Source organism: Bos javanicus, chromosome 27, assembly GCF_032452875.1.
Source record: "Bos javanicus breed banteng chromosome 27, ARS-OSU_banteng_1.0, whole genome shotgun sequence".
NCBI classification, from domain to species: Eukaryota; Metazoa; Chordata; class Mammalia; order Artiodactyla; family Bovidae; genus Bos; species Bos javanicus.
In genome coordinates, this window is record NC_083894.1 from 14,526,337 (window position 1) to 14,552,726 (window position 26,390).

Genomic DNA, 26,390 nt, shown 5'->3' on the forward strand with positions numbered 1-26,390 from the left:
GGGTTGTTTTCTCCTCCTTCCAGAGGTTGAGTTGCCTTTCTAGGGAGTCTATATGTGTGCCCCAGGCCAGGTGTCCTTTTGGGGAGAAGAGCCAGAGACTGGGTGCCCCCGGGCTCTGTGACCCAGGGCATCCTTGTTCACATGCCCTGGGAGCCCAGCTTCCAGTGTCTCCATCCGTTGCCTCTGGCTTTGCCTTTGACGGAGCGGTAGTTGGTGCCCCTTTGCAAAGGCCTCTGAGAAACTTGAGTGACACTGTGCATGCATGCTTATTTGCTCAGTCGTGTCCAACTCTTTGCAACCCCATGGACTGTAGCCCGCCAGGCTCCTCTGTCCATGGGATCCTCCAGGCAAGAATACTGGAGTGGGTTGCTATTTCCTCCTCCCAGAGATCTTCCTGACCCAGGGATGATACCCGCATTTCCTGTGACCTCTGCATTGGCAGGTGGATTCTTCACAACTGTGCCATCTGAGTAGTCCCGGGAGCCATTATGTCTGGAGGCTCAACTTAAGACCTGGCTCTTGAGAGGGAGGGAGGGTGTTTGGCTTATTTTAATCTTGCATCAGTACTTTGAATATTGTTGTCCTGGTGACCCCAAGGGAACTAGTATCTTTACCGGAACACTTTGCTGATGCTCAACGCCCCACGTACGCCTCTGGCGGTCCAGGTCTCCTGGTGACCCAAGTTTTGTTTCTTGCGGACACGTGAACGCTGTCCCTGACACACAGACTTTTTTGACTGAGACTTTGTCTATCATTGAACTTGAAGGGGAGACTCCAAGCGGTCTGAGCCATTACCCCTGACTTGGCCAGGCTCCAGGCTCTTGGCAGCCTCCCAAAGGGAGCCTTCCAGGGGGCGGGCGGCGGGTCCAGGGGCCTGGGCGTCACTTCCTCCGGGGGCAGTGCCCGCCTTGGCCCAGCCACCTACCTGGCTGGCTCTGACCCGTGAGCCAGTACTCCTTGTTTATAGCATTAGTAACCCGAAAGGGAGCTCCACCGGAGAGGAGGTTTTTAAAAATGAAAGTAGTCAGTCAAGTTAAGCTGGGGGGACAGGAGGAGAGACTGCCAACTGAAGTGATTTGAGAGGTGCTAAAAGACCCCCACCAGCACGGAGGCCACCCCCAGGGCAGCCTGCACAGCAGGGGCCCTGCCCCCACCCCACTGCTGCCCGGCTGTGGCCTAAGCCACATGGCTTAAATGCTGGGCCCTCTCTCTCACTCGCCTGCCGATCGGAGGGGTTGCCAGGTAGGTGCTGTGAATGAGTAAGGTGGGTCAAGGTCTTGACACTCGTGGCCCTCCGGGTACCATTGTGACTTGGGAATGGAGAACCAGATCTCAGCGTGAGAGAAGTTGCCAATGTTGCTCGCACCGTGATGCACAGCCACTGATGTTTGGCCTTTGTTGGGGGGACAGAGGTGGGGGAAGGACCCTGGAGCCGTGGGCTCCAGCCACGGGGGCACGGCTCAGCTCCATTCAGGAATAAAGGCCCTGGGCTATGCTAGTGTTGACCTGAGACAAATAGAGGCCCAGAAGCCCTGCAGTTGAAGATGGGTTTATTTGGGGTCAGCACACAAATGCAACTCAGGGTCGGCAACCACGGAGAGCCGCAGCGAAGTCCCCACGCAGCAAGAGGAGAACTCTTTTTATAAAAGAGGGGAAACGGAAGTTGGGGGGCTGTGGTAAACAAAGGGCCCCTCAATTTTCATTGGCTGGGTCCTTCCTTGCTGGGAAAGAAGAGGCGTCTTCCTTTTTCCTGTAGGGCTCTGCTGACATCACAGGACATGAGAGTGCCCCCTTCTGGTCTCCCAACTCTAACTGAGGTTTCTGTTTATTAATTTTTTACAGTATCTTCAGGGTTTTTGGATGCTGTAAATCTGTAAAAATTTCCCCACTTTTAAAAATATTAAAGGATTAGAAATGAAAAGAAACCCTTCTATGTGAGCTGAATTTGACTAGTTTTCATCTTTGGGAGAAATACCAATCTCTTAAGTTCTCTCTTAGATCAGAATCTTACGGTCTTGGATTTCTGTTCCCCATGCTGTTCCAAGTGTGGTCCATGTTCCAACACATCAGCCTCAACTGAGAGCTCCAGAGAAGTGGAGACTATTAGACCCCATCTACATTTTAATACGGGTCCAAAGATTACAGTTTGAGAAGCAATGGACTAGAATATCATTTCAGGGAGGGTTCTGCTAAATTATTTTGGAGTGGGGGAAGACATGAACAGTCATCGGTATGTAAGCACGAATGCAGTCTTCAGATTAATTCATTGATGAAAAGAATGAATGGGTTCAAATACATGAAGATTACGGTGGATGCAGGAAGGAAACAGGCCTGTAACACTTTGGTTGGGATGTTGTTTTGTATCCCGTGGGCACTGGGGTGGGATGCATGGAAGCTGTGAGCTTCTGGTTGAGGAAAAAGGATTTTTGTGGTGGTGGTTTTTCAACTCAATGAAGAATTCTAAGCGCCTACCTGATGCCACACTTTGCTTAACTCTTTCACATAATTTATCCCATTAAATCCTGACAACAGTATTTTGTGGTGAGGATGATCATGTGAATGTTTTACAACAGGAAGCTGAGCACCAGGGCAGCTTGGGAAGCCTTCCAAGGCCACCTGCTGGGACGGAAAGACTGCAGTTTGCACCCGGGAGAGCTCAGGCTTCTCACCTAGAGAGCAGTCCAGCTCAAGCTCCTTTCCTGTAACTCGGCCAGGGCTGGGCCTTGCTGGAGACTTTAAACAATTTCTAATTACTTTTGGGAAAGGTTTTTCTCTTAGATCTTCCATGGAGGGTTTGCTCTGTAAAAAGTGGGAGCAGCTCCAAAATAAGAAATATTTGATACTCCTATAAAGACTGATGGTTCTGTTTGAACAGTTGTCTCTTGCTCTCAATCTCGGAAGTTGGTTCCTGATTTTGATTTGAAATTCGAATTGCAGACAATAGCAAAATCAGGAACATACAGGCAGTCTTGGTGTTGAAAGAAAAGTGAAGGGGTGTGAATTTAAAAAGCATGTTCATTGTGCACTTTTTATGAAAAATCTTCCTTTATAACGACTTCTTCAACTTAGTATTTAACATTTCAAAGGATTTCAGAGGACTCTGCCTTCTCAAAAGTTGCCAAAGATTTCAGCTATTGTCATTATTAGACTTCAAAGCAGGGACTGCAGGCGATTTTAATGCCAACGCTTTTAATCCTAACCTTTGTATTGAGATTAGGAACACAAAGCATAGCCCGTAAGGGGTAAACCAAATTTTTTTTGTTTTGTTTTGCTTTGTTTTTCTTTTCCCCAAAGAATTACAATGAAAGCCCCAAAGCCCCACTCACTGGAATTGTTCTTCACTCATTGATAGGTTTTTTTTTTGGAGCTATAAGCTGTGATGAAATCTGCACAATGGTATCTGTCATTGAAAAAATAGCTGCTGTAATGAAAGGACTTGGCACCTACAACAGACAATTTCAGGTGCTCACAGCCTGTTTCTACAAAAGATAAAGAGCCATGAGTCTCTCCCAAATTACCTTGTATGTGTCATTAGTGTTTGAAGGGCATATGTGTGTTTGGGGGAGTTGGTATAAATTAGCAGCAGTGACCTCAGACAGCCTCAGCCTCGCTTCCGCTGACCACTTACCCACATGCATGTTCAGTTGCTCAGTCCTATTGAGACCCTATAGACTACACCCCGTCAGGCTCCTCTGTCCATGGGATTCTCCAGGCAAGAATACTGGAGTGGGTTGCCATTTCCTCCTCCAGGGGATCTTCCTGATCCAGGGATGGAAGCTGTGTCTCTTGCGTCGCCTGCATTGGCAGGTGGGTTCTTTACCACTAGAGCCACCTGGGATAGAGAGTAGTGTGTACCCATTAATCCCAAACTAATGAGGCACAGCTGTAGGAGTTACAAGTGGCATAGTTGGTTTGCTGCTGCTGAGGGAGGGGTTAGCAGGAACTGTTTTAGGTGTGTGGCTGGCTTCATCAGAGGCTTAGGGAGTGAGATAAACAGATGATAAACAGAAAGATAAGGTATACTTGGAAGGATGGAGATGAGAGATAGGGAAAGGTGATAGTGTGTTACGGTACAGACAACATTGAATTCAGAAGTCAGATACCCAGGGCTTTGTCCATGTTGGGCGGCCAATTTGCTACGCAGGCTTGGGAAACTTGTTCTGTAGCTCAGTTCCCTGACCATATAGTGCACGTGTAGGAGCAGACGGCTTTAAATGTCTTCTTTGCCCATTATCAGACTACTCGATTCTAACCTGAAGTACCCAGGCATAAACCAGCCAGCCAGCCAACCATCCAAACAAGCCAAGAGACATACTGTGGAGGATAAAACATCGTGCTAATTTTGCAGAGGAATTGAAAGATACTGTCAGAATTTTTAAAAAGATAACTTCATGGCCTGGTCAGAGACAAAGGTAATTTTTGTCATCTACGTGAACTATACCAGGAAAAGTATGTTTGGATGCCACGGAGATGGGAAAGATGAGACTGAAGTGTTCAGATTAAGATTAATTCATAGGCATTTATGCATTTATGCCTATGAAGATGAGACATACAGAAGAAAAGACCTAGAAAAAATTGTGAAAGAGACAGAAGAAAGATTGGACGTTATTTTACTATTTTCCTCTCATTTTAAAGTTTGGACAACCAAAGTGTGAAATTTTAGCATCTTATCCCTGACAGATAAAGAACATTGTAGGATAGTAGTTTTGACTATTTGGTAATATATTTCTGAATAGGATTTAGTGATTTTTTTTTTCCATCTGTGTACAGACTCTCAGGAGGGAATATTCACAAAGGAATACAATGGCTGGGTATTTAAAATTTAGACCACTGGATAGATAGCAGTTAGGTTTGTCTAATTGGTTGCATATGGGGGAAAGGATGAGGGTGAAAACTTTGTAAATAACACTGTAGGGTGGTCCCTACCTCTTTAAAATCCTTTCTGCCTTCAATGAGATTGAAGTGAATTATCTTACCTGAGCTCCAACTGCTGCTGAGGTTACCTATAAACTCAGAGATTGTCCAGGAAAGAAGTACAACCTCAGGCACTAAGAGGGAGAGGAAGTCTTAAACAAAATCATGGAGAACAAGAAAAGGCTTGGTCAGTGAATTGAAAGGACATCACCGTGGCACATTTTAAGATCTTAAACGGTTCGTTCAAATGACTAAATCAAAGTGTTGATTGTTAAAAACCAGAATTCAACATGAGGTACTACCTGGGGGCCTTAAAAACCTGATAAAAACAATGTAATCTCTATGTAAAATGCTGTTTAGTCATAATGGCACAGAAAGAGTAATTGTTCTATGTTTAATTATTTTATTCTCATACCCACTCAAACCTGTTTCATCCACAATTTAAATTTTCCATCTGATTTCATCGTCTCACTGGCCTGTAGCTTTGTGACACGGGCAAACAATGACCAAAAAATCCTAATAGGTGAAATATCTTTAGGCATCTCCATTTGGGAAGTGGAAGTTACTTTGAATCAACAACTTTAAAATAACCGGTTTCGCCTGGTTTGCCCTTAAACTGACCTAGAACTGAATTAATTACATGTCACAAGAGCCCCAGCTAAAGTACCGTTCTGTAATATGCTTTATGACCAACTACACTATTTGAGAAGTATGAGTAAGTGGCTGATATTAGAACTTCAGATCTAATGTACATAAATACCCGACTCACTGTTCTGAAAAATTACAGTGGAATTGTTTGTTCTGAAACAGATTCCAGTCTGTTCTCTCTTTACAAGGACTTCCAAATGGAATTTGGAAAACCGAATCTCTGAGATGAAACTCCATTCCCTCAATCCATGTCAGACCTGGCGTGGTTTTTCTGTGTATGGAGCTTTCTGTTCTTTGACTCTTTACTCTCCATTCACATCCATCTTTATGGGTTCCTGAGTGCTGGGTTCCTGCCCTTTTTTTTTTTTTTTTTAGCAATCATAAAAGAGAAAACAGGGTATTTCCCAGACATAAAACTCTTTCCTGTTTCCCAGTGGATCAGTTAATCCTGGACCATTTCTAGAGTTCAGCAAAACTTAATTCAGTTAAATTCTGTCACTTCATTCCATCCCAATTCTGGCTACATAAAGAGGAAGAAAGCCAAGACTGTGGCCAATGTCACAAAAATATCTTTCTCCCAACGTTTAGGTTGACTGCTTAGTTCTTGTAGTTGGACAAATGTGCCATGGAGTTTTAGCAGCTGTTAGGATTTACTATGCCTGAGTTGCCCTTTAAACTGCTTGTCTGACATATTTTGCTGCTTATTTTTAAGTGGGCTTCATATTTCATAGTATCTTATAGCTGGAGGAGACCTTGGGAAACTTCTGGTTGAACCCATTTGCTTTAGAAATGAAACAGCAGAGCCCACAGAAGTCAAAAGACTTGTTTTAAGGTCACAAAGCCAGTAAGTGGCAAGTGAAAGTCGCTCAGTTGTGTTCAACTCTTTGTGACCCCATGGACTATAAGGTCCATGGAATTCTCAAGGCCAGAATACTGGAGTGAGTAGCTGTTCCCTTCTCCAAGGGATCTTCCCAACCCAGGGATCGAACCCAGGTCTCCTGCATTACAGGAGGATTCTTTACCCCCTGAGTCACCAAAACCCAGGCTAGAACCCCAGTTACCTAATTCTTGCACCAGTGGTTTGGTCATTTGTATCAGAATAGAATGTAGTGATATTTTTACCTCTCTCTAAACTCAGGAGGAACATTTTCTGAAAAATGCATGTTATTATTGGAGATTTTTTAAAAAGACCACTTTATATAGCAGTTACTTTTTTCCCTTTTATTTTGCACAATTTCTAATGTGCAGAAAAGTAGAGAGACTAGAAACACAAACCCAATAGCCAGGTTCGACCATTTCTAATTCATGATTCATCTTGTTTCATCTGTATCCCTACCTTCTCTCCCACCCCATATTATTCTGAAGTAAACTCAGACATTGTATTATTTCATCCGTAAATAGATCAGTACGCATCTCCAAAAGATTGACATGTAAAAAGATAACCACAGTACAATTATTAACTGAAATAAATTAGCAGTAATTCCAAGTGTTATCAAATATCCTATAGTCTGTTTTAAAAATCTGTTATAAATAATGTATGATCATTTTATTTTCAAACATATTTTTCCTAGGAGAAACAAACTCAGTTAAGAATGGTGGGTATTTGAAATGAGAGAGGGAAGAATTGGGAGTTTGGGGTTAGCAGATGCAAACTGTTATCCATGGAATGGATAAACAACAAGGTCCTGCTGCATAGCACAGGGAATGATATTCCAATATCTTGTGATAAACCATATGGAAAAGAATATGAAAATGTGTGTATATATACATGTATAACTGACTCACTTTACTATACGGTAGAAATTAACACACGTTGTAAATCACCCATACTTGAATAAAATGAATTAAAAAGAATAGTTGGTGTTTTAGGTCAATGAAAAGAGAGTGGCTATACATGACTGTAAACATCACTGATAAAAACATGTCACGAATTTATAGTCAGCAAGGAATTTACTAGATATTCACTTGGTTTTGCCGTGTTTTAATTCTCCTTTCTACCCAAACGGTAAATTTTCATGTGATATTTTCCAAAGACATTGCAGCTGTTCTCTTTGAATCCCTTCAAGTCAAGCATCAGGGTATGAAAGAGACTTGTCACCACAGAAAGGCAGAGAGTCGTGGCTATTTTTGGTGGCAGGTTCAGAACAGATTTTTCCTTTGCGTCAGCAGACGTGAATACCTTCAGCTCCTTGAGCTCTAGTTTCCTAGCATGGGATATAAAATATTTTCTGGCTGGGGACAGGTTTTGTTCATTACAAATTAGGGAAGATTAATTGATTCTTTGGAGGAAATGGTTGATAATGCATTTCTCATTTCTTCAATTATTCCTTTTTAAAAAAAATAATTGTGTTTACTTTTTTATTTTGGCTGTGCTGGGTCACTTGCAGCAGGCTTTTCTCTAGTTGAGATGGGCGCTGACTTCTCTCTGGTTTTGGTGCACGGGCATCTCACTGTGGTGGCTTCTCTTGTCATGGAGCAGAGCTCTAGGGCGTGTGGGCTTCCGTAGCTGCAGCTTCAGGCTCTAGAGCAGACAGCGTATTAAAAAGCAGAGACATCACTTTGCCAACAAAGGTCCATAGAGTCAATGCTATGGCTTTTCCAGTAGTCATGTACGAATGTGGGAGTTGGACCATAAAGAAGGCTGAGTGCTGAAGAATTCATGCTTTCAAACTGTGGTGCTGGAGAAGACTCTTGAGAGTCCCTTGGACAGCATGGAGATCAAATCAGTCCATCCTAAAAGATATCAACCCTGAATGTTCATTGGGAGGATTGATGCTGAAGCTCCAATACCTTGGCCACCTGATGTGAAGAGCTGATTCATTGGAAAAGAATCTGATACTGGGAAAGATTGGAGGTAGGAGGAGAAGGGCATGACAGAGGATGAGATGGTTAGATGGCATCACCAACTCAATGGACATGATTTTGAATAAGCTCCAGGAGTTGGTGATGGACAGGGAGGGCTGGGGTGCTGCCGTCCATGGGATCGCAAAGAGTTGGACATGACTGATGACTGAACAACAACAAAAGCTCTAGAGCGCAGGCTCAGTAGCTGTGGAGCTGCTGAGCTTAGTTGCTTGGCGGCGTGTGGAATCTTCCCAGAGCAGGGATCGATCCCATTTCTCCTGCATCGGGAGGCAAATTCTTCACCACTGAGCTACCAGGGAAGCCCTCATTTCCTCCTTTTAAATGTCTTCAGTGACGGGAGTCAAGTGCATCTTTTGAATGACTGTCCCATCTCAACACCTTCAGATAGGTGTGGAATATAAGTTGCAGGATATGAAGTCCAAAACAAAGAAATCTCATTGCTTGTCTTTGGTAATAAGAAAGCTAGGCGTTTTGGCAGACATGAGAACACCAGACCTGTTTACAGGAGACTTTTTATTCCTTAGAGAAAGAGTAGGAAAATTGGGTCCTGGGTGGTGAGAAGCAGGCAGCAAGATTTTCCTGAAGGCAGCAGTCATGAAAGTGAACACCCTAGAGAATCAACCAGATGGGAGAAAAGAAAGAAACTAGCCGTAAAAGCACAGCCGCGTGCTTGGTGCTGCCCTGCTGTCACACACCTGAAACTAACAGCGGAGAGAAATGTGATCTGAAGCGAGCTGGAGATTCGGTCTAGGCCAGACTCACTTCGGGGACGTAATACACCTATGTCGTGTGCTTATGGGGCCCGCAGGCACACCTGGGGATTTGCTTAAGGTTTTCCCTCCCGTTCCCATCCCCCTACCACCTTACCAAACGTGGTCAAAGTCCTTGCTCCGCATCTTTCCTAGTGTCTGTTGTTGTCGCGTGCTTGTTTTACCTTGTCTCTCTGCCTTTGGTTTTGGCTGGTCTAAGAAGCACAAGTGTTTCAGGAGAAGATAGAGAGGGGTGGGGATTATATCGCTGATAAATCCTACAGTTGGAGCGGCTGTTTTTGTGACTCGGGAGGCCCACTGGGCTCTCCGAAGCCCTGCCTTCTGCGATGATTACCTCCTGCTTGCGTCTTTCACCCTGGCCTTGAGATGCGGTGATTCTCCCGCATCTGTGGGACCTTGTGGGGCCGGCTGCCTCATCTCCGCAGTGTTAGTGGTGCCGAGGAAGGAAGAGGAGACGCCGCAGCTTCTGGAATCAGAACAGGATGTAAAAAGATGAAGATGTGCCGGCCCGGTGGGTGAGCAGCATCTCTGTGTCTCCCTCACTCCCAGGGTCCTGCTCTTTCAACCTTTTTGTGTGTAACTCATGGGATTTGTAGGACATATTCCTTTAAAAATGCACTTTAAAAAAGTATTTATTTATTCGTTTGGCTGCAGTACTTGTGGTGCAGTTACCCTGCTGAGCGTGCTACGTACGTTTTCATATTTATTCTTCACACAACAGTAGGAGAAAGCCCTTTCCTCCATTTTCCTTGGAGGAAATGATGGCCTCGTAGAGATTTTTGGACTTTGGTCAAGGTAACGCATCTAATAAGTGTTAGATCCAGGAGCTTTCTAATACCTGCAGATGGAGGCAAGTATCTTAGACCCAAGTGTATTCTCCTTCACCACGGAAAAAAGATAGGGTGTTGGAGAGCTCCATTTTTCTTGTATTTCTGAGACAACTTAATTTTTAAATTAATTTTTTTTTTTTTGGAGTATAGCTGTTTTACAATGTTCTGTTAGTTTCTGCTGAACCAACAAAGTGAATCAGCCATACATTTACATAAATCCCCTCTCTTTTGGATTTCCTTCCCATTTAGGTCACCACAGAGCATTGAGTGGAGTTCCCTGTGCTGTACAATAGGTTCATATTAGTTATGCTTTATATGTAGTGGTGTATATATGTCAATTTCCCAATTCATCCCAGCCTTCCTTTATCCCCTTGGTGTCCGTATATTTGTTCTCTACGTCTGTGTCTGTTTCTGCTTTGCAAATAAGATCGTTATACCACTTTTCTGTATTCCAAGTATATGTGCTATTATACGGTATTTGTTCTCTTTCTTACTTCACTCTGTGTGACAGACTCTAGGTCCATCCACGTGAGACACCTTCATTTTTCAAAGAATGGGGATTCAAGGCTTCAAACAAGTTCCGCCCCCTTAGCCTATGCCCCCCAAGCAGTAATAATAGTAGCTAACATTTGTAGATAGGGAAACAGTGGTCAGACTTTATTTTTTGGGGGCCCAAAATCACTGCAGATGGTGATTGCAGCCATGAAATTAAAAGACACTTCCTCCTTGGAAGGAAAGTTATGACCAACCTAGATAGCATATTCAAAAGCAGAGACATTACTTTGCCAACAAATGTCCATCTAGTCAAGGCTATGGTTTTCCCAGTGGTCATGTATGGATGTGAGAGTTGGACTGTGAAGAAAGCTGAGCACTGAAGAATTGATGCTTTTGAACTGTGGTGTTGGAGAAGACTCTGAATTGAGAGTTCCTTGGACTGCAAGGAGGTCCAACCAGTCCATCCTAAAGGAGATCAGTCCTGGGTGTTCTTTGGAAGGACTGATGCTGAAGCTGAAACTCCAATACTTTGGCCACCTCATGTGAAGAGTTAACTCATTGGAAAAGACCCTAATGCTGGGAGGAATTGGGGGCAGGAGGAGAAGGGGACGACAGAGGATGAGATGGCTGGATGGCATCACCGACTCAATGGACATGAGTCTGAGTGAACTCCAGGAGTTGGTGATGGACAGGGAGGGAGGCCTGGTGTGCTGTGAATCATGGAGTCGCAGAGTCGGACACAATTGAGCGACTGAACTGAACTGAACATTTGCAGTGACGTCTCCGTAGCAGGCATCCTCTAAGCAGTTCGTGTGCATTTGTTGATTTGAATCTTACAGCAGCCCTAAGAGTTCTACTAGCATCCTCATTTTCCAGTTGAGAAAATCGAGACTCAGGTGGTCACACGGTGGGGATTGTTAGTGGCCCAGGGCATTCACCCGGGCAGGCGGCCTCTAGTCTCTGCACCCCCAGCCCTCTGATTGTACCACCCAGCTCCCAGGTCCATGGAGGCTCCATGCTGTTGGCTTCCTCCTGGCCTTGAAGGAGCCTGGACCCGGAGGCCCCCGTGAAGTCTGGCAGAGGCAGCGCAGCCTAATTGGGATCTGGATGCACGCTCCTGCCTGCTCGGTGCCAACCCCGTGGTTAGGTCTTATTCTGACTTGCTTATTTATGGGCCCTGGGGCTTGGCAAGGAAGGAGCTAGAGGGTCAGACAGTCTGCACCAGAAAGAGACAGATTCTTGCTCCTGTTAATGAGAGTTAAACATCTCAAGGGCTGCTTTTCCCCACCCTGTTCTCCCACTTCCTTCTTTTGGAAAGTGCTTGAACCCTGCCATCAAGCAGATGGCCTTGAGGTGGCTGCTTGACCCCTTGTTCCGTGGGCTCACTAGGCTTCGGACGAGGGGAGGGGACAAATGCTCGCATCTTCTCAAGCTTGGAAAAACAAGTTGGCTTCTTTCCGGCCTGAGTGATCTGCACAGGTTTACTCTAAAGGGAAGGTTTGCTTTCATAAGCTGCCAAGGAAGTTCTTGGGCCATCTCGCTTGGTTTATTTATTTTCTTAATGAATTCAACTTTGGTTTAGGAGTTTGCAGAAGTTCAAGGATAGTCATCAATAACATTCTTACAGGTCGAATTGGGTTCCCTTGCCCAGTTCCTTGGGCTTCCCAGGTGGCGCTAGTGATATAGAAGCCACCTGCCAATGCAGGAGACATAAAAGACGTGGGTTCGATCCCTGGGTCGGGAATATCCCTTGGAGGAGGGTATGGCAACTCACTCCACTATTTTTGCCTGGAGAATCCCATGGACAGAGGAGCCTGGCTGGCTACGATCCACTGGGTCCAAAGAGTCGGACATGTCTGAAGTGATTTAGCATGCAGCACCCCATTCCTGTGTTGACATTCTAAGCCCTGAGACCTCAGAATACGACTGTGTGTTTTTGTTATTTATTTGGCTACAGAGGGTCTTAGTTGTGGCATGCTGGATCCAGTTCCCCAACCAGGGATCGAACATGGGCCCCCTGCATTAGGAGCTCAGGGTCTTAGCCACTGGACTGCCAAGAAAGTCCCCAGTATGACCTTATTTGGAGGTAGAGTTGTTGCTGATGCAAATAGTTGAGATGAGGTCATCCTTGGGTAGGTGGCCCCTAATCTGATGTCATTGGTGTCCTTGTAAAACAGTGACATTTGAACACAGAGATACACACATGGCGGAACGCCAAGTGAAGACGGGTGATGCAGCAGCAGCCGAGGAAGGCCAGGATGGCCAGCGCACCGCCAGCAGCTGGCCTCCCAGCCCCGAGAAGGAGCCCACCCTGCCCACGCTCTGATCGTGCACTTCTCCAGAACTGTGAGAGAGTTTCTGTGGCTGAAGCTGCTCAGTGTGTGGCTTTTTGTTATGGCAGCCGTAGCAAACAGATACAAACTAATTCTTACAAACGAGCGAACAATAAAAATGAAAACATTAGTTAGCCAAGTTGGACGGGCCTGCCTGCGCCTTTGTGGAAAGTGGGCTTTCTTTTTTCCAGTATTGAAGCAACTTAGAATCAGAGGACCTTGGCACTGGGGGGCCTCGGCTGGGGACTGACATGGGGTCTGCAGGGGCACCTGCTGGGCTCAGCCTGAGTCCAGGGTCACTGGCTCACTTCTGCTTCTCTCTACCCACACTTCCTTTCCATTCATTCGTGACTTCAGGTCCTTTGCACAAGATCCATATCCCGGGAATAATCTCTGTCAACTTCTCTCCCCTTTTCTGCCTCTTCCTTTAAGCCTTCCTAGTTTTGATAGCGATGTGCCAGTTCCTTCCTTTCAGCTCTCCTGTACCAGAAGTGAGATCCCCACTCCCATCTGGCAGAAAAAAGACGCCCTGCCCCCCAATTTTAGATTCATCCTCCTCCTCCACCCCTCCAGTTGAAAACCTCAGATTTTATAATTATTAAGACATGCTCCCTGTTTAGAGACAAAAGAAAAAGTGACCTGTTTGATTCCATTTCCAGCAGTGTGCTACTGCTAAGTCACTTCAGTCGTGTCCGCTCTGTGTGACCCTATAGACTCCGCCGTCCCTGGGATTCTCCAGGCAAGAACACTGGAGTGGGTTGCCATTTCCTTCTCCAATGCATGAAAGTGAAAAGTGAAAGGGAAGTCACTCAGTCATGTCCGACCCTCAGCGACCCCATGGATTGCAGCCTACCAGGTTCCTCTGTCCATGGGATTTTCCAGGCAAGAGTACTGGAGCAGGTCACCATTGCCTTCTCCTTCCAGCAGTGTAGCAGACCATATATTCTGAAAAGTCTCCTGATTAAAAAAAAAAAATCACTATAAATTTCCAGGTGAAATATTTCATAGCATGTTTTGGCTCTTCAGTCTCATAAAACACAAACCCAGCTCCATTCACCTTTCAGTACCACTAGCAACTCATCCTCAGGGGAACTGGCCTCTTCATACTGAGCAGAGAGACTGGTAAACAGAGTAAGTTGCAACGGGGTTTGATTATTTAGAACCGTAAAAGAAAGAGAGATGGGGAGGGAGGGGAAAGAAGCAGGAGGAGGAGGAAGAAAGAAGGGAAGAAGGAAGGAAGGAAAGGCGGGAACTAATCATTGGTCGACAGTCACCTGGGGCCGGTGATGTTTGTAGAGCGTGGGTGGCATTGTTCTCAGGTCTTGTTGTTTGGGAGAGCACAGAGGTAGTGATCCTTAGATTTTTTTTTTCAAGTTCAAGAATGCTTGTTGAAATATCAGGGTCATCACTGAAAGAATGAAAGAAGTCACTAAGAGAGAAAGAGAAGACCTAAATGATTTAACGTGGCACAGTAAAGAACTTCCTGAACTTTTCAGGGATGCGGCCCCTGACGTGGCAGTCAGAAGATGTGGGTGTGTTCAGCCCTGGACCTGGTAGAGGGTGTTAATTACAATGAATTAAATTAACATTTACTGAGCGCTAGCTGATTGCCAGGCACCTATATCATGTAATCCTCAGAACAACCCCATTAAATTGGCACTTAGGTTTTCCCCCATGTTCCAGAGGAAGAGCTGTTGACAGGGCATGTCTGAGGTTGCTCAGCTGGGAAGTGGAGGTGCTGGGATTCAGACACTGACAGATGTGCTCCAGACCATTCACTTTTAGCTCCTAAACTGTTCCACTTTAGCAAAATCCTTGCAGGGAAATCCTTGTTGTTGTTCAGTCATTCAGTCACGTCTGAGTGACCCCATGGACTGCAACACCCCAGGCTTCCCTGTCCTTCACTATCTCCCGGAGTCTGCTCAAACTCATGTCCATTGAGTCAGTGATACCATCCAACCATCTCATCTTCTGTCGTCCCCTTCTCCTCCTGCCTTAAGTTTTTCCCAGCATCAGGGTCTTTTCCAGTGAGTTAGCTCTTCATATGAGGTAACCAAAGTATTGGAGCTTCAGCTTCAGCCTCTATCCTTCCAGTGAATATTCAGGGTTGATATCCTTTAGGATTGACTGGTTGGATCTCCTTGCAGTCCAAGGGACTCTCAAGAGTCTTCTCCAACACCACAGTTTGAAACGTCAGTTCTTCAGCACTCTGCCTTCTTTATGGTCCAACTCACGCATCTGTACGCGACTACAGGCAAAACCATAGCTTTGACTAGATGGACCTTTTTGGCAACTTAATGTCTCTGCTTTTTAATATGTTGTCAAGTTTGACATAACTTTTCTTCCAAGGAGCAAGTGTCTTTTAATTTCGTGTCTGTAGTCATCGTCCACAGTGATTTTGGAGTCCTTGTGTTAGCAAAATTCTAAGTGGGGAGCAGAGAAGACTGTGTTCCTCCAGGATGATTCAAGGCCTCTCCTCTCCATTCTCCCTTCCTAGAGCTGTGAGCCACCTCCCAGAAGCCTGCAGCTGTACACAGCTGGAGGAAGCTTTTGTTCTGATTTCATGGGTACTGCTGAAAGCTCTTAAATTTGGTCATTTGTCCATAAAATCACTTTCTCAAACTTTTCCCCTTTAGTTGCTGAGGTTGCGGTAGTGATTGTAATAGTCTGTCATGACACGTGAAAGCAAATTGGATGTTCTCATAATTGTTGCATACTTAGGACATACTTAGCCTCTCATCCAAGCCAGTTATATTTCATTTGTTGGAAAAAAGATTCATCCTTTAAAATCCATCTGTGTTATAGTGTGGTTTTTCATTTGGCTTGGGAAGCTGGTCTGTGGTGACCTGCAAACAGAATTGAAAGAAAACATTCAAGATCGATTAGTCTGAAGGAGGCATGTGGATTTAAGTCTAAATCTCATGCTGCTATGGTGGAGTGTAGGAACAATGCTCTTTGGTGACCTAAAAGGGAAGGAAATCCAAAAAGAGGGTATATATGTATACTTTTAGCTGATTCACTTTGCTGTACTGTAGAAACTAACACGTCATTGTAAAGCAAGTGTACTCCAGTAAAAATTAATAAAGGCAAAGAAGTATTAAATAAATCTCATGCACAGTCTGTCTAAACCAATCAAGGGAGTCATTTGAGTTGTCCGAAGAAATGTGTCTTCTCTTCTACATGCATATATATTCATGCTGCTGCTGCTGCTAAGTCACTTCAGTCGTGTCTGACTCTGTGCGACCCCATAGACAGCAGCCCACCAGGCTCCTCTGTCCATGGGATTCTCCAGGCAAGAACACTGGAGTGGGGTGCCATTGCCTTCTCTGATGTATATTCATAAAACGCACTGATAACTTAGAAATTGGAGGGCTGTTCTGACAATATAAAGAATTCTGTGAACTTCATTTGGACTAACCAAGAGCAATTAACAGATAATCCCAAATCGAGTAACTGCCCACACTCATCATTATGGGGTCAGGAAAAATCCTGGATTGGGAATCTCAAGCGAGGAATTTGGGTTTTTCAACCTCTGTATGACTAGGGGGCAAATCATACTGCCATTAAGTCTTTGTTTTTTTCATCTTTAATTATGATAACAGATCTCGCCTCACTGACCTCAAACCTTATGAAAGTCAATAAGATCCTATGCAGACATAATCCACTGGGGGCTCAAAGAGTTGGACATGACTGAGCAACTAACACACACACACACGGTGGATCTGAGGGAAAACAAAGTATGTGTAATATTCCTTTATAACCCGGAATCCACCTTACAAATTCATAGGCATTTGTTGGGCTTCTGATAGGAACATTGTGCCATGCCATGACATACTTCAGTTGTATCTGACTCCTTTGCGGCCCCATGGACTGTAGCCCGCCAGGCTCCTCTGTCCATGGGATTCTCCAGGCAAGAATACTAGAGTGGATTGCCATGCCCTCCTCCAGGGGATCTTCCTGACTCAGGGATGGAACCTGCATCTCCTGCATTGGCAGGAGGATTCTTTACCTGCTGTGCCTGGGTATCTTCTTTCTTTTCTGACAGCTATCCAATTCAGTAGCACCCACGGTTTCTGTTATTTGCTGGTAGCAGCTCTGTCTACCCCTGGAATTCAGCTTGTTTGGTTATCTGATGCAGAGCAGGATTAACAGATTGAACAAAAAAATCCAGAAAGGGATCAGTTCAGTTCAGTCACTCAGTCATGTCTGACTCTTTGTGACCCCATGGACTGCAGCACAGCCAGGCTTCCCTGCCGTCACCAGCTCCCAGAGTTTACTCAAACTCATGCCCATTGAATCGGTGATGCCATCCAACTATCTCATCCTCTGTCGTCCCCTTCTCCTCCTGCCTTCAATCTTTCCCAGCATCACGGTCTTTTCAAATGAGTCAGCTCTTTACATCAAAGAATTGGTGGCCAAAGTATTGGAGTTTCAGCTTCAACATCAGTCCTTCCAATGAATATTCAGGACTGATCTCCTTTAGAATGGACTGGTTGGATCTCCTTGCAGCCCAGGGGACTCTCAAGAGTCTTCTCCAACACCACAGTTCAAAAGCATCAGTTCTTCGGCACTCAGCTTTCTTTATAGTCCAACTCTCACATCCATACATGACCACTGGAAAAACCATAGCCTTGTCAAAAATTGGCTGTTTTTTTCTTGATGCCTTCTCCTTGCCAGCAGTGAATGGGTACATTTATAGGTTTACCTCAGATCTGCACTTTAAGAGAGAGATTATTACCATCACAATGGAAACAAATAGAACTCAAAGACTGACTTTCCCCAGGCCCCCAACAAAGACATGTCTCCTTGGCATCACCACACCTCACCGCCCTCTGTTACTCTGACTGTCATTAGTCTGGCCTAGAGATGGTTACTGGGATCCTGCCGACCTGCTCCAGCCCCCGTTGTCCGAAAGACTCCGGCCCCTCTTGAGTTACTTCTCCTTGGTGAGTTCTTGCATCCCCAAACAACTGCTTTCTTTGGGAGTAGAATTCACTGGGCACCATGATTCAATATAGCCCTGTTGGAAGTGGGTTATAGGTGACGATGGACCTAAGTGGAGAGACTAAGAGAAATTCAGCTTAGATTTTGATAAAAATGAAAAGACTGAAATATATGTGCAGTCTCATCATTCTTATGACCTCTCCTAGATGTGTTTTACCCCATGGATTTATCACCTTCCACCACCAGTCTAGATCTGTTGGCCAAAATGTGAAGTGGTCCTATGGATAGAGCTTGATGAGAAATTTGGCTTTTTTTTTTTGGTAGATTTACAAGGGGTGTTTGCACATGAAAGGCTCTGAGAAGTCCAGCATATGTTGTAACTTGAACATATCTTCTGAACTTAGGCTTCTTTTTAGCCTTGTTTACTTCTCCGTATAGAAGAAAAGAGGCTTCCCTGGAGGCTCAGTGGTAAAGAATCCACCTGCCACTGCAGGAGACCCGAGAGACGCGGGTTTGATTCCTGGTCCAGGAAGATACCCTGGAGTGAGAGATGGCAACCCACTCCAGTATTCTTGTCTGGAAAATCCCGTGGACAGAGGAATCTGGCGGGTTTTGGCCAAGGGGTCGCAAAGAATCAGATACGACTTGGCTACTGAGCAACAACAACCACTGAACTTACAATGGAAACGTCTTTTCAAGTCATATTTGGTAACATATCTCAGGACAAGTGTTCCCCAGAGCAAATTATCTGTTGCGAGCTGTGAACCTAAATGCCAGCAGTGTAATATCTGTGCTGGCAACCATACAGGAGGTCCACACAGGGATTGAGCATCTTCTAAGACAGACAATAAATGCTCAAGCTTTCTGATAACGTTAAAGCTAGCAGTTTGGGGTCTGGGTGAAGGAGGACAAAATATATCTAGTAAATACATGATAGTCCACCTTATTAGCTGTTTTTGGATGCCAAAATATCCCAGGTCATATGAGTGTGCATACATGAATATAGACATATATCACGTGGGCTTCCCAAGTGGCACATTGGTAAAGAATCCACTTGCCAATGCAGGAGACTCAGGTTCAATCCTTGGGTCAGGAAGATCCCCTGGAGAAGGAAATGGCAACCCACTCCAATATTCTTGCCTGCAAAGTCCCATGGACAGTGGAGCCTGGTGGGCTACCATCCATGGGGTTGCAAAGAGCTGGACACAACTTGAGCGACTGAGCACACTGAATGCATTGCATAAGAAATTTTCCCAGTCTTCCAGCTCAAAAACTTCTGAAAGAGCCTCAGTCTCCTGGGACACACTGTTTTCCATATTCCGTTTAGGTTCATAAGTTGAGCCATACAAACGTCCGATTTTAAGCTGTGTATATGTATGTATCTTTTGACTAAGCACACTTTTCAGGTTAAATTGTTAATATCTTTTTCAAATTGTATTTCAAGAAGCAGCAGAAAGATGAATGACTATCAGACTCAGAATTCTGATTTTTTAAAAATATTTATTTATTTGTTTGGCTGTGCTGGGTCCTGACTGGGGCCTGTGAACTCTTAGGTGTGGTGTGTGGGAATCTAGTGTCCTGATCTGGAAAACAGAGACTTAGCCACTGGGCCACCAGGGAAGTCCCCGGAATTCTGATTTTTATTTAACAAATATTTTAATCACAAAGTTCGATGCACATGTCACAGCATACATAAATATGTAAGCACCCGTTTCCTTTCTGCAGACTCAGCTCTCTTACCATACCAAAGGGGGACTTTTTGTGTACAGCAAAGATCACTTATAGATATTTAGATCTTCAATGAATGTTCAGTGTACTAGATATACAGATTCAAAATACCAAATTTTCCCTTATAGAGTTATAACTTGGAAAACCAAAATTTCCTTCAGTTTTTATAATCAGCATTATTTGTTTGTACATTTGGTATTTTAAAGATGAATCAAATAAAAACTGTAACTCTCAGTGGGCCTTTGAAAAGCACTGGATCAACTCAAACTAAAGACTAAAGTCCCTTTACTCAATAATTAAAACACAGTTATGAAAGACTTCAAACCAAATATTTCAGAGTACTTAATCAAGCTTCCTTAGTCATCATATCTGAGCCAGTTACTCTGAGCCACTGGGCACAGCCATGAACAAAGAAGAACAATGAACTGCAATGAGCAAAATAAAAGTATCCCTTGCCTTCATGGAGTTTACATACTTGTAACTATTAAATTCATTCACCTCTTGTAAATCTAATAAACCAAAGTTTTAAATGAGGAGCATATCAAAGTAAAAATTCTGACTTTCAACTTAAACCTACAAGTCTAAAATCAGAGTTGGCCCTTGAACAACACAGGTTTGAACCACCCAGGTTCAGTTATAAGTGGGTATTTTTCAATAGTAAATACTATATGGTCTGTCCATGGTTGAGTAAATCTGAGAACTATGGATGGGATGGCAGCGATAAATTATACTTGAATTAACCCAGTTGTTCCAGGGCCAACTGTATACATTTGAATTAGAATCACAAAGCAAATGTTTGTCTAATTAGTGTCACTAATCTATCCGATATGTAAATACCAAAGGTACAAATGATTCTTAAGCCTGATTAAAAAATTACAAATACTGTGAAAGTGATTTGTTATATCGTTTTCTCTATTTAATTCTAAACTGTCCTACTAGGAACCACTGGGATTACACAGTTGAGCTTACTTAATGAACAGGTCATGACCCAGATACTTGATTGTCTCAAGTAGGTTGAGAGATTTGAAACTAGGACTGGAGACCTAGAAGTTGTGTATGACCAGAGTGAATCTTTCCATAGGACGGATGCACACACCGAGTCTGATTTTAACAGTGGCTCTAGTGATGGGACTCCACCTCTCCGTGGCACAAGATGTTGTTTGCTAGATTCAAGTCTTACCTTCATAACTTTTTTTGATGTTGCCACTTACTTTGGATGGATAATTTCTTAACAGCCCAGTCTCCTGCTTTACTGATTTGATTCAGCTAAGCCACCCTATTTACTGCCTGGTTCTTCTGTGTCTGGCTATTTGGCTTTGGCTCCGAGAACGTTCTCTTTTTTGAGTATGGACACTGGGTGATATCACTGCTCTGCAAGGTGGAGCTGTAACTCTCCTCCCAAAATAACTATCAACCCACCCTCATTCCTTCATACCAACAATGAATCAGTTTTTCAGTTTTAAGTCATATGATTCAAATTCAAATCAAACCCTCCAGAAGAGCCCTGGATGACCCCTTCCCTAAACAAATTCCCTCTTCTAAGCTCTCTTTATATAGAAATTTTAAAACTATCATTGCTTCTTTGCTTAAAACCCTTCATTGGCTCACTTACTACAATAGAATTCGAAACCCTTAACAGGCCCTGCAAGCCCTTGCATGATCGGGCTCTTGGCTTCATCCATGATCTCATCATGTGCCTTCCCCTTACGCTCCAATTCCAGCCACACTGGCCTCCTTTCACGTCTTCCCACGGAAACCGAGATGCTTTCCTACCTCAGGGCCTTTGCATGCACTGTTCCCACTTTCTGAAACATCATTCTCCCCACTCTTTGCTTGGATGACTCCATATCCTGTAGGTCTCAGGTTAACCATCATTTTTTCATAGAGGTGATTCTTCTTTGTAGACCTCAACACAATCTGTGTATTTATTTGCTTACTTCTTAGACCGTAAGTTACATGGGGCCATGTGTGGTGTTCTGTTTGCCTAGCACCCATCACAGCATATACTAGTCAACAATAATTTATTGAATGAATAAGTATCACAGTTGCAATGTGTGTGTGTGTGCTCAGTCACACAATTGTGACCCTGTGGACTGTGGCCCAGCAGGCTCCTCTGTCCTTTCGATTTCCCAGGCAAGAATACTGGAGTGGGTTGCCATTTCCTCCCCTAGGGGACCCTCCCAACCCAGGGATCTAACCCAGGTCTCCTGCATCTCCTGCACTGGCAGGATTCTTTACCACTGAGCCACTTGGGAAGCTCACAGCTGTCACAACAATCACCACTAGCCTTCAGTCACAACTATTATAATCATTCATAGAACCACTTTTGGCTCATGGGAGGTAGAGTAATTGTTTGTTGAATTGGGTTGAGATATCTAAATGTCAGTATCTCATGCACCCATTAATACAATTATTTTTATTACCTTTATGGTTCTTTACACATTTAGTCTTCTATAGCTTCTAAAGCTGGAGGCTTTCTGTTCTTAGCTGTCTTCTTACAGTAAAGAAGACATTTTAGCATGCCTTTTGGGGAACTGTCCTTTTCTAACTTTTTAAAAAATGTCACTGAACATTAGCTAATTGGTGTAGGGTTGGTACTAAATCTTGGTTAGTGTAAATACACGTTCTATAGGCTGCTTAGTGATTTTTATTTGTTTACCCTAGTTTCCCGAGAGAGGCTTATGAGTAACCCTAGCCCCAGGTTACAGAGGGCAGCCCGGAGATGTTGAATGGAAGTTCTAGATTCTATCATGTTTGTGGCTTAAGCTCCGCCCTCTACTGTGTCGTTCTCCAAGAACCTTGCCCCCTTCCCCCACCCCACCCCAAAATTAATGCCTTGGAAAAGCACTGAATTGTGCCAAGACTCCTGAATCTTAACCATTTAGGACTTGGTGGCTTTTTTTTTTCTTTGCGGGGGAGGGGCTTTTTTTTTTTTTTTTTTTTTGCGGTATCAACCTCATATCCCCGTCTCTGTACCTTGGCACCTGCGAAGATGAAAAAACAGCATAAAATACTATTTTGAACGTTGCATCGTCACTCACGGAAAAAGGCGCAAAGGCGTAAGAAAAATCGGCTTTTTTTTGTTGTTTACAACACCTAGGCGTTTTTTGGAAACCCGAAGGGGAAGGTCAGGGTTGCTGGGGAAACGGCCGCAGGGCCGCGCGATCGGGGTTCGCCGCAATGTGCCCGCGCGCCTGCGACTCGGCATGACCCCCGCGCCCCTGGCCCTGCGCCCCGGCTGGGGCGGCGCATAGCCCCCTCCTCCCGTCCCGCGCCGCGCGCACTGTTGTCCTTGAGCGATTGGTTGGTTGGACCAGAAACAGCTGTGCAGAGCTGAGCCGTGCAGAGGGGCTGTGGACCTGAATGCAGGCTGTCGGGCTGGGAGTGACTGACCCCGGGGGCTCGAGGGAGAGAGGGGACGAGTCGGAGCCGCCTCCGCCGCGCTCTCCCGGCAGCGTGGAACCAGGTGCCCGGGCGCTGGCGGCGGTCTGAGGAGCTCCGGGTTGGCGCCCCCTTCCCCCGGCTCTAGCTTCCTTCGGGGTTGGTGCAGGTGGGGGCCAGGCAGGGCACCGCGGATCGCCCCGTTCCCACTGACCGGTTTCTCTTCCTTTCTGCGAGGGGGAGGCGCTAACCCTCAAAAAAATGTAAATATCCAGGCGCGGACTCCGGGCGGGGGCACCAGCCGAGTTCCCAACGCCGCCGCCGGGTGTTTTGCATGGAAATTGAGAAGCCAGACAGGATCGGTGCTCTAACTTAATGCAGCTCTGCGATTAGCAGGAGGCCGAGCACCTTCCCGGCTCCCTGTCCATCAATAGCCTTTCTGCGCGCTCGCGATCGCCGAGCCGCGGTGCCGCCGTGCGGGGTGTCGACCTGCAGATGCCGCATCCTTGGCAGCCATGGCTCCCGTCGCCGCCGCGGCCAGTAAGTAGGAGCATGCATGTGTAGGGGGGGGCACATGCGTGTCGGCGCGCGCGCGCACACACACACACACACACACACACACACGCACACACGCACGCACACCACCCCGAGCCTCGGAAGGAAGGAGGAAGACCGACGAGGCGCTGCAGTTGCGAGGACGACTCGGGCTCTTCGTGAATTCGGCAGGAGCCGGCCTGGCGCAGCTGCTGACTGCAGAGCCTGCCCCAGATCGTGGGCACACGCGCCCCCAACCCCCTCACCCGAGCCTCTGGAATGAAGACTGCCTCCCGAGGACTGCAGGGGAGGCAGAGCCAGCCCGTGCCCGGGACTGCGAGCCGCGCGGCCGGTAGGCCCAGGGGGACACGACTTGGACGCTGTCATCCCCACGCCTCGCTCTGAGCTGCCCGGTGCCGAGAGGGTCTGCCGCCGCCCCCTCCGGCTTCCCGGGCGCCCGATCCCGGGTCAACCCCGGAGGCCCCGGCTTCCTCATTTGTTTGGGGCTTTTGTGCCGGGGGCTCACAGTTGGCTAAGCACTCCAGCGCTGAATCGGGCCATTGTCTGCGCTCCCATTGCTTCCACGCTGCAAGTCTCGGCGCCCCCGCCCCGCTCCCCGCCTCCTCCTGGCCGGGGAGCCTCCTAACGTGCCTTTCCCCCCCACAGGAATCTGGAAGCTATAAGCCGGGCGGATTGCAAATGAAGTGTAATGCATTGTGGGACGTGTGTAAAATCGGAGCCTTCGCCGTGGGGGTGTGTGGGGGCGTGGGGAGGGCCGGACCCGCCGCTGGCGGTGTAGACGCCGACGAGGAGGGGCTGGGAAAATGAGCGCAGAGTCCGCCCGGGTCGTGCCCGCCGTAGACGGATGAAGCCGCGCACTGCGCCCCGGCGCTGAGGCCCGGAGGATCGGGGGCGGCAGGACGCCCTCTCCACCATGAAGAAGACCCGGAGCACAACCTTACGGCGCGCCTGGCCTAGCTCGGATTTCTCGGACCGGGCCTCGGACCGCATGAGGTCCCGCAGCGAGAAGGACTACCGCCTGCACAAGCGCTTCCCCGCGGCCTTCGCGCCCCAGGCTTCGCGGGGCTACATGACATCAGGTTGGTAACCGCGTTTCTGCCCCCGCGGGCCGGGGCCGCGGGGTGTGCTCGGGTCCTTCCCCGGGAAGGGACGCGCGGTGATGGATGCGATAAGTTATAGGGAACGCAGGGGCAAAAAAAAAAAAAAAAAAAAAATTAGCTCCCATCCACCATTTTGTACCTCCGCAAGATCCACAGCAGGCCCTCTCAATATGGGGTTGGAGAGCTGTTAGTTAGGTAAAATCTGGGAGGGGGACGCGCCAGGCGTTTTGGCTGCACGGATAAATGACCGCCAGCCTGGGCGCCCAGCCTGCCTGGGCTCGTGGAAGAGCCGGCGTCCGCGGTTGCCCTCGGTACCGGGCTGGCTCGCTCCCGCTCGGTGGCCAGTTATTATATCCTACCGGGTATTTAAACAGCCCTTCTTGCTTACAAGGGAACAGGTTCCATGCACAGTTTTGGATGGTTTGAGTCAGGGGAGAGGTTGCAGTCAGGCTGGTCGGCTTGCTTGCACGCAGGGAGCTGTGTCGCGGCTCATTGAATGCATTCGGTGGGGTAATGGTGTGTATGCGGATTGAATGCTCACATGATTCTGCGTGCATTTAACATATGTTGCCTTGAATTAGGTTGTATGGGAAGAATGGAGGCTGTGTCATGTGTTTGCATGCCAGACAGGAAAGACAGACAAGACGGTAGATGAGGATGAAGGCTTCAGAAAGGGTTGCGTCTTGAAACGCATAGAAGCCTTTCTGAAGGCGCCAGTTAGTTTCCTTTGGAAATGCAGCGGAATGGCTTTGCTTGTGTGTCTTGGGAACCCAGGGATAAAATACCTGAAATGCTGAAGGAGGAGGACTGTAAGACTCTTTTCTCCTTGTTTTCTTCTTACTGTTGACTTGTTGACTACTTGTATGTAGCGATGTGTAAGACACCAATTTTGGTTGATTTGGTTTTCATTCGGAATGAATTCATTTTCTTTGAAACAAAATGTCATGGAAGAACTGAGATTATATTTGAAAACACATCCTGTACCAGACCATTTTAAATCCTGGGAAGATTGCTTTAAGCTTACAGTTGGTACTTAAAGTGTAGCTCTACTATCTTTCTCCTAAAATAGCAAGTTTTTTTTTTTTTTTTTTAAACCTAGGCCCAGTATTTCATGCTTTAAAAGTGTCTTGTGACCACACTTCCATGAGTAGAAAACCTAAATAAAATAACCATCTTTTTTAAATTGCAAAATCTGGTGACATAAGGATGTACTGTTTTGGTAATAAGGCTCCCTTGATTTTCCCGGTCATGAAAAGCCAAATTTGTAAAGGAAGTGACAACTACAGTTTATGCTTCAGTAATTGAAGTCAATCACTGCTGTGGTTGCTTTATTCTTCAGGCTGGTGGCAGTAAATTTTGAAATACAGCTAAATCCAAATGTAACCTCAAAACACATCTGTCCATAAACCCATGTCTGCTCTGGGTGTTCAGATAATCTCAGGTTTCATATGTTTGAGGTTTGAATGTCTTCATTCCACTCTGAATGGTTCCCCCTCTTTTCTTTTTACCTCTCTTCAGGAATCAGTACTGATACGAAGTGTGAGGCTGGAGGGGGGCAGGTGGCCATCATTTCTTCCACAGACACGCAAGACTCTGTAATGCTTTCAGGCGCATACCCATGGAGCCCATTCTCATCTCTCTTGGCATAGCATCATTATGATCACTGTTTCCTTCTTTGCTAAAGAACTTCTCTGCTATTGCCAGTTTTGCAAGGTATTTTTGAGGGCTTGAGGAAGAAGCTTTTCATTTTCTTTGATTCTCTTGTTTCATTTCTTGCTGTGCACATGGTAAGCTGGTCAGGGGATACTGAAGGATCAGCTCTTTCAG

General features: G+C 46.0%; 1 protein-coding gene and 1 long non-coding RNA gene across 8 annotated transcripts in view; one reads left to right on the forward strand and one right to left on the reverse strand.

Annotated features, from left to right (window-relative positions):
- The window catches only part of STOX2 (storkhead box 2), a 196,223-nt gene that overhangs the window by 64,278 nt on the left and 105,555 nt on the right, over positions 1–26,390 (forward strand). Inside the window, exon 1 of one of the 7 annotated variants that reach the window (XM_061404143.1) lies at positions 17,722–17,801. The exons of 5 other annotated variants lie outside the window; for them this stretch is intronic. Coding sequence is in view for 1 of the 2 variants with exons in the window: in XM_061404141.1 (XP_061260125.1) it covers positions 24,377–24,542 (166 nt within the window). In the remaining variant the exon portion in view is untranslated. Of the gene's footprint in view, positions 1–17,721; positions 17,802–17,829; positions 24,543–26,390 lie in introns of those variants that run through there. One more of the 7 variants, XM_061404141.1, reaches the window with a different exon arrangement.
- LOC133239863 (uncharacterized) lies at positions 15,590–17,331 on the reverse strand. The gene is made up of 2 exons (XR_009734011.1): positions 16,865–17,331; positions 15,590–15,701 (listed from the first exon to the last, which is right to left on the reverse strand). It is a non-coding gene; the product is annotated as an uncharacterized LOC133239863 (long non-coding RNA).